This window comes from Panthera leo, chromosome F2, assembly GCF_018350215.1.
Source record: "Panthera leo isolate Ple1 chromosome F2, P.leo_Ple1_pat1.1, whole genome shotgun sequence".
NCBI classification, from domain to species: domain Eukaryota; kingdom Metazoa; phylum Chordata; class Mammalia; order Carnivora; family Felidae; genus Panthera; species Panthera leo.
This window is the reverse complement of record NC_056695.1, coordinates 46097504-46114478: the sequence shown is the minus strand read 5'-3', so window position 1 is coordinate 46114478 and position 16975 is coordinate 46097504. Positions and strand designations below refer to the sequence as shown.

At 38.8% G+C, this 16975-nt stretch overlaps 1 protein-coding gene across 1 annotated transcript; it reads left to right on the top strand.

Annotated features, from left to right (window-relative positions):
* Positions 1-2104: 2104 nt before the first annotated feature.
* Positions 2105-16934, top strand: FBXO43 (F-box protein 43). The gene is given in 8 exon segments (XM_042923356.1): positions 2105-2350; positions 2448-2737; positions 2940-2978; positions 2980-3008; positions 7668-9138; positions 11941-12043; positions 16098-16301; positions 16405-16934. Coding segments are annotated over 8 exon segments (2631 nt in total). The 3' UTR covers positions 16654-16934.
* The last annotated feature ends 41 nt before the right edge of the window (positions 16935-16975 follow it).

Below are 16975 nucleotides of genomic sequence, written 5' to 3'. Positions count from 1 at the left end.
AGTAGGAGTGGGGAGCAGACATTAAACAAGATAAGTAAATAATATGGTATTTTAGAAGGTGATAAACTACATGGAGAAAATTCAGCAGAGGATTGCAAATGTTGTGTGGAGAAAGGCAAAATGGCTGTCATAGAGATTTGTTTGAAGAGCTAGAGAGAGGACTATTCACTCTACCTGGGTGTATGGGGGCAGCTTCAGAGAGGTGCTATCTTGAAGCATATGTAATTCATCAATTCCTTATCTTAAGTCCTACAGGTACCTCAAACAACAACCTCATACTAAAATTTTTTTTTTTTTTTTTTTTTTTTTTTTTTTTTTTGGGACAGAGAGAGACAGAGCATGAACGGGGGAGGGGCAGAGAGAGAGGGAGACACAGAATCGGAAACAGGCTCCAGGCTCCGAGCCATCAGCCCAGAGCCTGACGCGGGGCTCGAACTCACAGACCGCGAGATCGTGACCTGGCTGAAGTCGGACGCTTAACCGACTGCGCCACCCAGGCGCCCCTAAAATTTTTTTTAATGTTTGTTTATTTTTGAGAGAGAGAGACAGAGTGCAAACAGGGGAGGGGCAGAGAGAGGGGGAGACACAGAATTCGAAGCAGGCTCCAGACTCTGAGCTATCGGCACAGAGCCCGACACAAGGCTCAAACCCATGAACTGTGAAATCATGACCTGAGCTGAAGTCGGATGCTTAACACCAACTAAGCTACCGAGGTCCCCTAACCACATACTAAATTCAATTTATTTTCTTCCAAACCTGTTCTCTGTGCTCCCCCCACCCCATGCAGTTGATTCTGCTAACTGAATATGCTGAATTCAGGTTCTTCAGGCCCACTGGCTTCCAGAGTAATGTAGTAGCTTCCTAAGTGGTCTCCTTGCAACCACCCTCACTTCTTTTCCTTCTGTTCTCCACTCTGCCATGGGAGTGATCTTTCTAAAATGCTCTGCATGGCCTAGAGGATAAACTTCTCTTAAATGCATCCAAAATTCTCTATGACTTGGCTTCTTCCCCTTCTCAAGAATTTTCTTCGGTCTTTCCTCAAATTAGTCTTAGTTTCTAGCTATAACAAACTATAGTTTTCCCAACTGTTTCAATTTTCCTGCTCTTGTACATTTTGTTTTGAGATTGCAATCACCTGTTGTCTGACTTTTAAATTGCCACTTGTGCTTCAAAATCCATCCCAAAGTCATGGTCTTTATAAAGTTAGTTCCACCCCCCTCTTCTTCCTTAGGGTTAGTTGGTCCTCTTTCCTTAGTACTACTACTGTTCCTCCCTTACAGCACTTGTGAACCCCTTAAGGCCAGTGACTGTGGTGTACTCATCTTTGCTTTCCCAGTACCTAGCCCAGTGATTGGCACATAGAGCAGAGCTTAATAGGTGTTAGTGAGTTTGACTTTGGATATGTTCCATTTTGGATGGCTAAAGGGCATCCAGATACAGAAATGTCCAGTTGGAGGAGAGTGGTGGTAGCTGCTATTACGGGCTTAAAAGTAATGGGTGAAACTCTGCATGAGAATTATGTAAGCACATAATGGTAAAGCCCCCCTCCCCCCCCCCCCCCCCCCATAAAATGCTGAGGTAGGATGCCTCATGTAGGGAAAAGACAGAGGGGAAAACAGCCAGATAAAGGAGACTAGTATGAAGCTGCCAAGAGCAGAAGGATGGAGCCTGGCATAGAATAGGTGCCCAATGAGTAATATAAAACATCCCGTCCAGCATAATCAAGCATAATCCCATATAGATACTGTAAAGTCATACCGTTCCGACCTCATCCTGTGTATATCTATATCCTGTGTGTATCTATACTTCTAAAAGGCGTCGTTTGGTTTGTAACCTGCTTTTTATACCTGATTATCTCGGAAACATTGTCAAGCAAACATTCACCTACATTATGTTTATTGGCATCTCGCTGCAGGACCTAGTAGCTTGGATACACAATGCTTCCCAAAGTGAGAATGGGGAGAGACAGAGCCCATGAAGTTAGAAAGCCCGGCTGCGCTTGTGGTGGGGGTGGAAGGGTGGGAAAAGGACGAGACTCCTCTGGGAGAAGCCGGACCAGAGCCTGCGGATCGCTGGGCGGCCGGCGGGGGCGTCGCGGAGCTGGATGAAGGGGCGGCGCGGGGCGAGGCGGGGCGGCGCGGCGGCGCGTAGCGGTTACTCAGGGCGGGCAGTTCAAACTGAAGGAGGGAATCTCGGCGGCCCCACGCGAACGTGGCGTGGGGGTTGCCATAGCCGGGCATCCCTGGGGGCGAGGCGGCGGCTCCTGCCTGACGCACCCAGCGGCGGCTGCCTGTCTCCCCTCCCGCCTGGCCCCGCGGCCCGGTCGGTGCGGGCGTGCCTCGGTCTCCAGGTGGGCGGGAGTGGGGGGCCCAGGTGTGTGCCCGCTAGCGGGCGTCTGGTCGTCCGCCGGCCCGGGGCCCACTTTGCTTTCTAGGTGCTGGGACTAGAGAGGGGCCCCTAAGCCGGCCTCTTGCCCGCTCGCTCCGCTCCTGGTGACGCCCACCCGCCCTCGGCCTCTCGGTGGCGTTCTGGGCCCTGAGCCGTGGCGGCGGAACCGAGGCGACCCCGGGCCGCCGCCAGCCTGGCCTTGGGAAGGTCGGGGAGGGACGAGCGGGGCCAAAGGACGCCCTGGTGAGACCGTTAACCACCCACCCGCCGACAGCACCTTGGGGAAGTCAATGACAGCGCTGCGGCTTACACTGCATTTTAAAAAACCCGATTTTGGGAAGATTCCTCAGTTCCGAGACTAGCTGGAGAAAACAAGGATATTGAAATTACTATTATTTGGAAAGCTGGAGGAAATTCGAAGTGATTTAGGCCTTTTCATATGTTAGAAATAATCCCTGCAGCATGTGCTTTATGTACCTTTCCGATTTTAGCAGTCACGTGCTGCTGCACGTTTCTCTTTAAGTGGTATTACTTTGGCATGAATTTTAAAGGCAGAGTGAAAGATTTTCTTGTTTGGAAGCCCTCATAACTGACATCTAAGAGCTCAAGATTTACTGATGGTAAGATTTTCCAATTTAACAAATGAAGAAAATTTGTTTTTTATATAGTTAAGTAGTAAGTATTTCATTCTCTAACAAGTGTTCTTAAAAATTGAATTATAATTGACATACAATATTAGTGTCAGGTGTACAACACAATGATTCTATATTTTTATATATTACAAAGTGATCACCTTGATAGGTCTATTATCTGTCATTATAAAAAGTTGCTACAGCATTATTCACTATATTCCCTATGGCATATATTACAGTCCCATGACTTATTTTACAACTAGAAGTTTGTACCTCTTTTTTAAAAATTTTTTTAATTTTTTAAAATTTACATCCAAATTGGTTAGCATATACTGCAACAATGATTTCAGGAGTAGATTCCTTAGTGCCTCTTACCCATTTAGCCCATCCCCCCTCCCACAACCCCTCCAGCAACCCTCAGTTTGTTCTCCATATTTATGAGTCTCTTCTGTTTTGTCCCCTCCCTGTTTTTATATTATTTTTGTTTCCCTTCCCTTATGTTCATCTGTTGCGTCTCTTAAAGTCCTCATATGAGTGAAATCATATGATTTTTGTCTTTCTCTGACTAATTTCGCTTAACATAATACCCTCCAGTTCCATCCACGTAGTTGCAAATGGCAAGATTTCATTCTTTTTGATTGCCGAGTAGTACTCCATTGTATATATACCACATCTTTATCCATTCACCCATCAGTGGGCATTTGGGCTCTTTCCATACTTTGGCTATTGTTGATAGTGCTGCTATAAACATGGGGGTGCATGTGTCCCTTCGAAACAGCACACCTGTATCCCATGGATAAATGCCTAGTAGTGCAACTGCTGGCTCGTAGGGTAGTTCTAGTTTTAGTTTTTTGAGGAACCTCCATACTGTTTGACAGAGTGGCTGCACCAGCTTGCATTGCCACCAACAATAGAAAAGAGATCCTCTTTCTCTGCATCCTCGCCAACATCTGTTGTTGCCTGAGTTGTTAATGTTAGCCATTCCGACAGGTGGAAGGTGGTTTTGATTTGTATTTCCCTGATGATGAGTGATGTTGAGCATTTTTTCATGTGTCGGTTACCGATCTGGATGTCTTCTTTGGAGAAGTGTCTATTCAAGTCTTTTGCCCATTTCTTCACTGGATTATTTGTTTTTTTGGGTGTTGAGTTTGATAAGTTCTTTATAGATTTTGGATACTAACCCTTTATCTGACATATCATTTGCAAATATCTTCTCCCATTCTGTCAGTTGCCTTTTGGTTTTGCTGATTGTTTCCTTTGCTGTGCAGAAGCTTTTTATTTTGATGAGGTCCCATCAAAATAAATTTTGCTTTTGTTTCCCTTGCCTCCGGAAACATGTTGAGTAAGAAGTTGCTGTCACCAAGATCAAAGAGTTTTTTGCCTGCTTTCTCCTTGAGGATTTTGATGGCTTCCTGTCTTACATTTAGGTCTTTCATCCATTTTGAGTTTATTTTTGTGTATGGTGTAAGAAAGTGGTCCAGGTTCATTCTTTTGCATGTCACTGTAGAAGTTTGTACCTCTTAATCCCCTTCACATATTTAGACCACCCCCTACCCTCATCGCCTCTGGCAACCACAAGTTTGTTCTCTATGAGTCTGTTTCTGTTTTGTTTGTTAATTTGTTTTGTTTCTTAGATTCCACATATAAGTGAAATCATATGGTATTTGTTTTTGTCTGACTTATTCTTCTTAGCATAATACCCTATGAGTCCTTCCATGTTGTCACAAATGGCAAGAGTTTTTTTTTATGGCAGAGTAATATTTTATTGCATATATGTACCTTATTTTTATTAGTTCATTTATTGATGGACGCTTAGGTTGCTTTCATATCTTGGCTATTGTAAATAATGCTGCAATGAGCATGGGGTGCATACATCTTTTCAAATTAGTGTTTTCATTTTCTTTGGATAAATATCCAGAAGTGGAATTACTAGATTGTTTGATAGTTCTATCTTTAATTTTTAAGGAACTTCCATACTGTTTTCCATAGTAGCTGAACCAATTTGCATTCCCACCAACAGTTCATGAAGGTTCCCTTTTCTCCCCATCCTTGCCAATTTTTTCTTTCTTGAGAGCACTGTAGAGATACATGTTCTCAACATTCAGGAATCTGGTTTTTAAAAATGAGTATCAAGGAGGGGTGCCTCCGTGGCTCAGTTGGTTAAGATTCTGACTCTTGAGTTTGGCTCAGGTCATAATCTCACAGATCGTCATGAGATCGAGCCCTGCATTGGGCTCTGTGCTGACAGCACAGAACCTGCTTGGGATTCCCTCCCTTTCTCTGCCCGTTCCCTGCTGGCTCACTTTCTTTCTCTCTGTCTCTCTGTCTCTCTCTCTCTCTCTCTCTCTCACTTTCTCTCAAAATAAATAAATAAGCTTTAACAATTTTTTAAACATGAGTATTAAGGAGGCTCATTTGATTAATCAGTGAACTGTTGAGTCGGTAAAATTAAATATGTCAATGGGAATTTCATAATTCTACATGTGTCTGTTTAAAAGATTTAAAAATTAAGTTTTGGGGCGCCTGGGTGGCTCAGTCGGTTAAGCGTCCAACTTTGGCTCGGGTCGTGATCTCACGGTCTGTGAGTTCGAGCCCCGTGTCGGGCTCTGTGCTAACAGCTCAGAGCCTGGAGCCTGCTTCAGATTCTGTGTCTCCCTCTCTCTCTGCCCCTCCCCTGTTCATGCTCTGTCTCTCTCTATCTCAAAAATAAAAAATAAACGTTAAAAAAAAATTAAAAAAAAAGTTTAAAAATTAAGTTTTGAACAGCCAAGTTTTGCTTAAGACCAACATCTTGGGAAAATGGAAAGATGAGCATGATGACAGCAGAGAAAAGCACATTGGAGGCAACTTCGAATGTATAGATGAACAGAAGAAATTAGATTTTTTTATATATGTATATATATGTGTTTGTATCAAGTGGCCTATGGTTGGTGGGGGGAGAGGATGATATCTGCATCCCCATTTTGTTTCTAACAATTTGCCTCGGTTTCCCAGATTCTAGCACTGTGAGACACCTAGTGGTGACGTCGAATTGTTACATTTGCTCTTTTTGGAAGGATTTCGCGACCTAATTTTAACTTAATAGAATGATTCTCAGGGGGAAATATTCATGGGTAGAGGTGTAATTTGGAAGCTCATTATATGTCATTAACTTAATATTTTGTTTGAAAACATAATACAAATTATAGAAAGCAAAGTTTGATGATCTTGGCTGGTAAGCACGAACAGAAGATAGCAGCCATTCTCATGATCTGAGGGGATCTAGATGGGAAGAGAACATGTATCAAATTTACCAAAATTGAATGTAAGTTTAAAAGGTTGAAAAACACATAGATACTTTGCCCAGTAATAATCTTCCAGTGATCATTTTACCATAAAGAAACTGTTTTGTTTTGTGGTTGGAGTAGTGATTTGTTGTTTTTAAAAACTCATTCACTTGTATACTTAACTGATGTAACCTAGGCATAAATATATTCCTTTCCCATTGTAGTCAACTAAAATTTTTCTTCCTAGGATCTTTTAATAGAGAAAAACCATGCATTTGGTCTGGAGAAAACTTTAAAAGAATGACAGTTTTCTTAGTGTCCTTTGAATAATCAGGAAAAATACCAGAAACTGTGACGATTTTCTTCCCTTAGTGCCCTCTGGGTTAAGATTTGAGTTTATAAAAAGGAGGAATGTGATAATACTGTTTAAAAAGGTTAAGGAGTAAAGTATTTCCTTGTGTTGTTTCTTACAAATATAATTACTGAGTAACTTATTAAGTAATTTACTTGAATTCTGTGCTCGCAATTTCAAGCATATTATAAGGGGTGCGTTTCCCATAAATAGTTGTCTGTTATCTGTGAAATCAGGCCTGCAAGTGGATGTTATGTCTCAAAATATTTACAAAATGACACATGAATAAGCATAACATGCCAAGTTTGTAATGGCCCTATGTCTGTGTGGCACTGGTTCATTTTAGTTAGCTCAAGAAGAATGTATTAGTAATTTATCAATAAGCCAGGGAGTCTTTTCAAAGTAATAAGTCTGGAAATTCAGACGTTGAGAGCAGTCATGGGGACTGGATTTCTGTGACAGGCCTATGTTACAAGTATGAATAACATTATCCTGGAGTTGCTTAGCCAGATTGCAGTTAAATCTAGTGGCAGTACTCATTTGACACCTTTCCAGAGACGTGTTTAAAAATTAGCATATAGTTTGTTTAAGCAGCTTTACTTATAACCCAGAATTTTGAAGGGAAATATCCAACTGACTAGATACAGGCCAAGAGAAATAGCTAAAATATTAAAACTATAATTATGCACATCAATGTTGTTAATATCATAAGGTTATCTAAAAATGATGCCGTCAGATTTTTTTTCTCAAGTGTAGTTCAAGAAAATATTTGTGCATGGTGCTTAGACTAAGCTTATCAAGTAATCTGTGAATATGTATAACCCAAAAGTTTTGGTTTTTAGGATGTTAAAAGTTGGCTTAAGTAAGATACACTTGAGTATATATTAGAGTAGATTTGTTTTTTAAAGTAACTTTTTTTTATTGCCATAGCATTTTCTATTATTATCTATAGTCCTAACAAATGTATTTTGGTGTAAGCTGCCAAACTCCTCATTTCAAAGGAAGAATAAAATTTGTTTTCCTCTGTAGAAACAGAGCTTTTGAAGATGTCAGAGAGACATTTAGGTCAGACTTGCCCTGGAGCAGAAAATGAGGTGGACTCTCCTGTCAATTTCACGTATTCCAGCTTCAGAGGCTACTGTTCCACATCTTCATTTCAAGACAGTGGCTACAATGAGTTGTTACAGCCTTGCAACAATGAGAATACAGGTAAAGAATTTTTTGGAAAGAAAGGAAAAGGCCCACCATTAATCCATGAACATACTGAAACTTCAGATCTGGGCTTGACTCATCCTTTAGAATCTCCAACTCAAAAAAAGAGAGGTGTCTTTTCTAGGAAGGAAAAGGAGAAAAGCCCCGAACTTTGTGAAACTCCTAAACTCAGTGGGAAAAAATTTTTGCAGCGCAGAAGGTTGGACATATCTTTCTCTCTTCTAACAGGGGACTTTGAATCACAAAATAGTTCTCTAGAAAGTAGTATGAACCAAGTCCTCAACTTAGAAAAAAATATTCCAAGCCATGTTTCAGGTCTTCCACGGCAAAACAGTTTTAGTCCTTTAGTTACTAGTACTTTGAAGACAGAAGAAGCAACCTCTAGCAGTCAAAAATTGAGACTTAATTTTTCTCAACAGAAGACTTCCACAGTTGGTGATTCCAAAGATGACTGTAGCCTGTTTGAAGTTGAATGTCTATCTCCGATTCAGGGCAATAGTTTTAGAGACTCTATCACATATGACCTTAGTGATAGCAGTCTGTTTGTTAATGATGAGAATACATATCCCAAACCTCTGGGCTCCTCTGTTAGTGCAACAACTTGTGGGACAGATGAGGACATACGTGTGACTCCAATAAGTAATCTTGTAGCAAACATTAAATTTAATGCAAGTCAAAGGCTCTCCCCTTCAACTAAAGTGAGGGGCAATATTTCAACACCTGAAGACAGTGGTTTTAACTCACTTTGCTTGGAAAAATCAGAAGATTCCCTCTCTGACCAGGAGGGTTCTTTTCAAGAACTTCAGAAACATAAGGGAACTGTCAGAGTGGAGAGTACCATAAAAAAGTCAAGGCATCTTAGAAGGCTGAGAAGATTGTCCACCCTGGAGGAGCATGGCTCACAATCTGAGACAGAAGGGGAAAAGCAGACTGACCACTCTGACTCTAAAACAACACCAGCAGCTGCCTCAGACCACTCAGAGAGTCAGCTGAGCAGTGACACTAAGATGTTAAGCTTTAAGAATTTATCAAAGACCCCAGCCTTGCAGTTAGTGCACGAGCTCTTCATGAGAAACAAAAGAAAAAGATTCCAGCAGAATGGTGCACATGAATTCTTAGAAGAAAGGGATGGGGGGCAAATAGCCGTGCTACAGTGTGTACTTACAGGACTGATTGGCAAGAAAATGGGTATAGAGAAACTGGACGTCTTAACAGAATTAAAATATAGAAATTTAAAGCATATTCTTGCTATGGTTTTAGATTCCTTGACTGCAGAAAGCCTATTCAGGTAAGAAATATTTTTTTTTTTCTGAAATAAAACTTCCTTCTTATCACTTTTTTTTTTTTTAATTGGAAAGCTTTTCTATGAGTTGAACAGTTGTCCTGTTTTTTATTTGTTTTATTATCTCTCTCTTTGGTTGTCTCACACTTTATCAAAGGTGGTTTAGTGAACTTCCCTAAAGTTACTATATTACTAGAGCTTAGTAACATAGGTTCTTTCTGTTAAAATCCTGTTTCAGGGGCGCCTGGGTGGCTCAGTCAGTTAAGCATCTGGCTTCGGCTCAGGTCATGATCTCACAGTCCGTGAGTTTGAGCCCCGCGTCAGGCTCTGTGCTGACAGCTCAGAGCCTGGAGCCTGCTTCAGATTCTGTGTCTCCCTCTCTCTGACCCTCCCCTTTTCATTCTCTGTCTCTCTCTGTCTCAAAAATAAATAAACATTAAAAAAAAAATTTTAAATCCTGTTTCAGATGCGTCAATATAGTCTTCTGGGTAAGGTTCATGGCACTGTCATTTGGGAAGAGAGTTTCTAAAAGTCGAACTTTAAATTTTCAAGACTGGCAAGCTTTATTCCATGAAAGTTATTTGATGATTTAATAGTCCACATCCTGTTGTCAGATTGCAAATTGGATTAATGTTAGGACACTTGGTCAGAAATATTGTAAAATGTTATGTTGACTAAGAAAGGGCAACATACAAAGGATACCATTTAGTTATTGAATCTAAGTTCTAGAATACAAAATGACGGTTAGCTTTCATTTTAGGGCTTAGTTTTTCTAGAGACCAAGGGAATACGGATTAGTTCATTTTCATTGCCAACGGTGCCATGGAAGGTAATTGCTTTTGAAAATTTCAAGGAATTAGAAACAAGAATTTGTGCTAACAGAAATTTCAGTATGTTAAATGCTGCTACATAATTAAAGAGAAACAGACATTTAGGATTATTAAGGGTGGGAACTAGGGTTACAAAGACTAAAGTGAGACTGTGTTCATACTGGTAATTTTGGGGAGTTTCAGGACTATCAGAAGATGAGACCCTTGGGAATGCCATGGCCAGAAGGAGGGAAGCCTTGTGGAACGGGACTTCTGCAAGTGGCAGTTGGGGGAGGACATGTGGGAGAATTTGTAAATTTGTTTTTCCATAGGGATATGTCAAAAGTTTGGTTCATAGAATCCTTGCTGTTTTTATGGCCACTACCTCTATTTGAAACCTTCTTCACCTTTCCTCCACAAATTAATTGTAGGCTATTGTAGAAAATCATAGAATTTCATAGATGGAAGTCTAGTCATTAAACATCTAGTCTAGTCACATATTTTTCAGATGAGGAAACTGAGTTCCAGAGAAGTTAAGTGATCTGCCAGCAGTCATTCAAGGACATAGGAATATATCTAGGTCTATAACTGAGCCCTCTGATTTCTAATCCAATAGTGTCCCACAAACTCACATTAAGGTTTAAGGCCTTTCTAAATAGACTTGATTAGGAACGTACTTGGTGTAACCCAAGTAGGATAATAAACAGATTAGTGCACCTGTATATATGTGCCTTTAAAAAAATGTTCAAATGGGATAGTTGTTTAATAAAATCAAAGGGATGGCTGAAATACAGGAATTTTATTTTTATATGCTGGAGTATTTGGATATAGATGAGTTAAAAATTGAGTAATACTTTTGGGTGCTCATTTGTGGGAGTAGTTGATATTCAATCATATTTTAATAATTACCTCTTCTCCCCGCACCTTCAGATTTATAGTATTTGTACTGTAGAATGCATGTATAATGTTAGTAGTGTTTATTCTTGGTAATGTGAGAGATTATGGTCAGTTGAAATAACTGGCAAATATCCAATTATATAGTTCATTTCTTCCCCATTAATAGGTGTCTATCTGCCTTTCTCTCTCCTTAATCTGATATAAGACCCACGTATTGGCTTGGGGAGAGGCAAGGCAACTGAAGTGGCCATGACAGCTGGGAAGTACGCCAGCTTAACAACTCAAGTACTTATTACCTCTGTAACAACAAGGGACTTTTTTTTTTTTTTTTTTTTTTTTTTTTTTTTAGCTGTCTGGTCTTACTCCCTTTGAGTGATTTAAGTTAGAGTAGTAAAAAAAGAGCAGAGTAACACTTGAAAGATTATTTTTCTTTAATAATTAGTATAGCCAAAGTTATTGACAAATAGGCAATCACTGGATGTAAGTCGGGGTTTTTTTTTCTTTAGCTGCTTCATTCTCATAAACTTTGGTTTATAAAATAGAAACTTTGGAGTGCTAGCCATCATAATAATCGTTATTTGGCACCTACTACTTCTAATGAATTGTTGATAGTTCTTACATTTGTTTAATCAACAATGATAGATTTGCTAAGTTTAATCAACAATGGTAGATTTCCTCCTATAGATTTAATAGGAGAAACAGATAAAAAACCTCTTGGACTGTATAGATGATAATCATTTTCTGCATGTTGTGTTCTAATTTTTTTATTGTTGGGTCACATTTGAAGTTAAATCCTCTTAATCAGTCTCTCAGTGGGCTCATATTGGTCTTATACGAAACTATGTTTTTCTGTTAACCATTTATAAGATAATTTATTGATATAATGCTGGCATATATTTAATGTTTTAATAGGAATTCTTTCATATGGTGAAATAATGTGAAACAACAATGTAGATCAAATCATATTTTTAATGTAAATATTTAGGTTTAAATTTATTGTCCAGAATCTTTTTAAGTTTTTCTTATTGCCATTGGCAAAAAAAAAAAAAAAAAGTTAATTTTGTGGAATATATACAATATAAAACTGACCTTTATGTTATAGTGTTTGGAAAGTAAGCAGAAATTGGCGTGAAATTATTGTTCAAGATAAAAACGCAAATCGGAGGAGGAAATTTTACATCTCACAACTGAAAACAGATTCTGAGGTAACATATATAATACTTTTCTCAAATGGATTTGTAAAAATAATAATCTCATATTGCTGGACAGCCCAATTTGGTTTTCCTGCTATCTTTTAACTTTTTCCATTTACCAAACATTCACTCACGAATGTTTTACTTTTCCCCAACTCCATTTCCTTCCAGTCCATAAGTGGAGTAGATAACCTAACATCAAGAGCGTCTTGTGGGATTATGTTGTTTGGGTGTGTGTGCAGTGTTTGAATACTGGTGCTATGCTGGGTCTTATTCATAATTGGATATCCTTATAGCATTTTCTATTTAGCCTTTTGAGTGGCTATTATTGTGCCAATTGCTCAGATTACAATTGTGAACCTTTTTGAAATGATCTCTGCTCTCTTGGAGCTCATGCCCTGTGGGTGTTACAAGTAAACAGGTGATTACAATACGGGTGTGTTAGAGGAAGGCCAGAATTAGTTCTACTGGAACATTAAAAAAACATTTTTTTTTAACGCTTATTTATTTTTGAGAGACAAAGCACGAGCAGGGGAGGGGCAGAGAGAAGGAGACACAGAATTTGAAGCAGGCTCCAGGCTTTGAGCTGTCAGCACAGAGCCCGACGTGGGGCTCAAACCCATGAACCATGAAATCATGACCTGAGCAGAAGTCCTACGCCCAACTGACTGAGCCACCCAGGCGCCCCTCTGTTAGAACATTTAAACGGAGTATTTGATGCTTGAGAATCAACAGAAGGCTTTTCAGAAAAAGTGCAACTCAACTGAGACCTGAAGGACCAATGAGTGGTTAGCCAGGTAAAGACAGGGAAGAGTGTTTCAGCTGAGAGTTTAGCATCCAGGAAGGCCTGGAGGTGAGTCAGCATAGCAGATTAGGACTGGTAAAGTATCATAAGCTTGTATTTTCTTGAAGATTTGAGGACCAGCTTTGAGGGTACAGGAAAAGTCCTGTAGAAGCTGACTAATTTTTCCTGTGGACACAACTTTATGTAATGCATCTAATGACTCTGGCACCCATATGTATTATATACACAACTTTTAACCTTTTCCTACCCATCATTACTGAAAGAAACTGTGAGTTCATGCTCTTATTCTTGTTCTAGTAAAAAGTATTTAATAAATTATTATTTCATTAGGTAACGTGAATAATGTAAATTTCTAATTTGACAAAACACAATACTTGACATGAAGCATGGTACAAACAGATATAAACACCTAGACACAGATTGGTGGGTTTCTCATTGCAATGAAATACTAGGGACTGAGTTAACTGAAACATTGACTTTCTATTTGACTTTGAAGAAAAGTTTTACTTTCTTGCCTATGATATTGCCTTACAACTTATTCACAGCCCCTGGCTACTTACTGCTGCCTTCTGATCCTGGGAGCTTATAATAGTGAAATTATTAATTGCCTTCTTCTTATCTTATTAGAGTGCTGCTCTATATGCTGAGGACCTACTTAAAAAAACAGTTTTTAAGCAAACACCTAATAATATTAACCTGTTAGCTCCATTTACACTGTACATCCTACAGGGAAAGAGACCTGCTTGTGTTTGGCAACACTTCAGGTAATTCCAGATAAAATATTCTGTCTTTATATCCTGGCCACCACTTTTCTTTTCTAACTTTGTTTCTCAAAAGACTATACTTTTTTTTTCCTTACTTGAACTTTTTTCTTATTTTCGTTTGCTTTTTAATTTTTTTTTTCAGAGTAAAACAAGTACATGGTCTAAAAAGTCCAATTGGACTGTGAGGCTTAGGACAAAACACATTCTCCTGCCTATCCCTTCTCACTCTTGATTCTTGCGCCCAAGTCACTTACCTCCAACTCTTCAGTTGTTCCTCCTGAGATTTACCTCCACATTTCTAAATAGCACACCTTTACTGCTATTTCTTGACTTTTTAGAGAGAGTGTTTGTTCTCTAACTTCTCACCGCCACTACCACTACCTACCCACCCACCTGTCCCTCTGAATTCCTTTCTCCTGTCTCACCATTGTAACCACACCATCATGTGGGAGTCGGTCAGAATTAGGTGCTGACATGATGAAGAATGTGTTGAGATTATTATGAGTTATTGACAGCTGTAACATGCAGTACACTATGAATACACCTTTTTTCCTATATAACTTTTTTTTTTTTCCAGAGTTAATAATTGCCCAGTTTCTTTCTTTTGTTTTGCTTAGTGTTTCTCTATACAGATCCCTGATTCATCTCCTATTATCCACCAGAACTGGAAATCTCCTCTGTGTAAGTCCAAACAAATCAGGTATTCTTCCTGTTCCTTCTTGTCCCTAGAAACATTCTTCCCGGTGCACTTTGCACTCCTGTTCTGATATGGACTAGTTGCTTTCCACTTGAGCTATCCTAATGTGTATCGTTAACCCAAAAAGAAACATTGTAAAACAAAGTTGTTTAATGGTTTTCCTCATACTTGTGTAATATCTCTGAAAGCTCCTTATGTGTGAAAATTGGAAGGCACACACCAGCTGTGTGTATTAAGATCACAATTCTATCTCTTTGCTTTGCAGCCATAAGAATGAGCATAAGAATTGGGATACCACACCTTTTCCATCGCATTTCTTAGTCTGCTGTATTCTTCGCTGTTCTTTTATAATCATGGAAATGAACAACCACATGGTGACTTCACTCTCACATTTAAATATTTTCTGGCAACATGATGTGACTATGTTTGAAAAATTTTGGCATTCACGAACATGTGCCTTTGTTTACTGCTTTGCCTCCTTTTGTTCCGAGATGGCAGCACACATTTTAACTCGAGGAGGACAGGAGTTACACTGTTTTATTCACTTGGTACCTTTAGGAGTTCTAGAAATATTTATTAAATCAATGAATGTTTAATCTGTGGCTGAAATGTGTTTCAACAATGTATCTCTCTTCATTTTTTTAAATTTATGCACATTGTGTTTACCAACTGCATCAAAATTTGTCAGAATTTTGGTGTGCTCCAGTGTTGTGTGCTTGTGGCCTAGGCTGCAAATTATTTATACAAATGTACTATAAAGAGATGCATCAAGTCCTTGAAAAAGTTCAGTTGTATTCATTTTAATTTCAGAAAATGAATATTTATCCTTCACACTTATGTATATGTTGTTAAACTTAATCACGGAATTTTTCATGATCAGCTAACCTTATTTCCTATACTTATCCTACTATAATTTCTCATATTTTCACTCTTCTCACTGTTAGGAGCCAATTGTGAGAAAGGGAGAAGAAACACAATTTTAGTTAGACACACGAGGAGCTTCACATTGTATTTTGATAATTGGTTAAGAATGCCAATTATCAACCTTAACAAAATAGAAGCCTTATTGAAAATATTTCTTGGCTGAATATTGAAGTAATATGGAAATCCGGTTCAGATAAGAGGTACCTTTTTTCCTCCCTGTTTAAAATGTAAGTGTAAAAATGACTCCAGTATTTACATGTAAAAACTAGCCAAGCCAATGGGATTTCATGGTCTAACCAGGCCCATTATTTTTCTGATGTGTGGCTAAGGTAAGAAACCTTCAGAGAATTCCATGATATCCCGTGGCAAACTTGAAAAAGATTCACCTCTTCGTAAACCTTGGCTTAAAACAAGGGTTGGCAAACGCCAGTCTGTGGGCCAAATCCTGTCCGTCACTTCTGCTTCTAAAGTCAGTTGCATTGGAACATAGCCTTGCTCTTTCATTTACATATCTCTACAGCTGCTTTTGCTAAAATGGCAGTTGAGTAGCTGTGACTATCTGGCCTGCAAAATGTAAAATATATACCATCTGGCCCTTTTCAGGAAAAGTTTGCCAACCCATGCCTTAAAGAGAAAAATAACCAATCTTGCAAACTTAAAGCTAACATTTATTGTTTTAATTTTGTTCATTTATATTTCTTTGACATTTAAATGTTAGATGAGAGAGAAAAAATTTTCCAAAAGGGAAAGCTTAGGGAGAAAATTCTTGTGGAATTTAGTGTGAAACCACTTTCAACATTTAAATACATGTGCATCAGAAAACTGTTCTGGAACTTTTGATATTACCGTATTGACCCCTCTTATCTTTTGCCGCAGGGGGCTCTATTAAATGTTGAGGACGCTGCCACTAGGCTCCATCTTTTAAACCGATCAGCTTTAAGATCTGTACAAGCTCAGGCTAGGATGCCAGGTTTTCAGAAAGAACAAGTTTCAACACGTTCTCCTTGGGGAGAAGTTTTGACACCTATAGCAAGCTCTTCTGTTACTCACTTAAGTAGTAAACAGGAAGAATATGTTAAGGTGAGTATTTATCATAAATTATTAGAAATAAATACTCAGAGTTTGACATAAAGTGTTTCTCTATATGAAACTGGAAGATTTAGTGTGTATGCTTTCACTGCAGGTTGCCAAAACACTTTTTATTGATGAAGCATTAAAACCTTGCCCGAGGTGCCAATCCCCTGCTAAGTACCAGCCATATAAGAAAAGGGGACTCTGTAGCCGCACAGCCTGTGGTTTTGACTTTTGTGTGTTATGTTTGTGTGCTTATCATGGGTCTGAAGAGTGTAGCAGAGGAGCAGCAAAGCCAAGAAATAGAAAAGATGCTCTTCCAGGAAGTGCCCAGAGTAAGCGGAATTTAAAACGCCTTTAAAGAGACTTTAAATATAACAGAAGCATTCCCTCTAAACAACGTTTTGTCTGACTTAAAATTATGAATATTTTGAAAGTATGCAAATTTTCCCATTAATGACAGATGATGATTTATTTCCTATTTTGTATATATCATAATCCATGTCTGTTTTCTTTAAAGTATTTTACTGTGTCATATTTACCCATTTTAATAACAGTGTTTTTAAATAAAGAATTTTTAATGTTATCATATGTATGTATTTAACTGTTTCATGTAACCTTTAAAAATTGTGCATTTCATCACTATGTGTTGAAATGTTCTTTGATCACTTTTTAAAAATAGT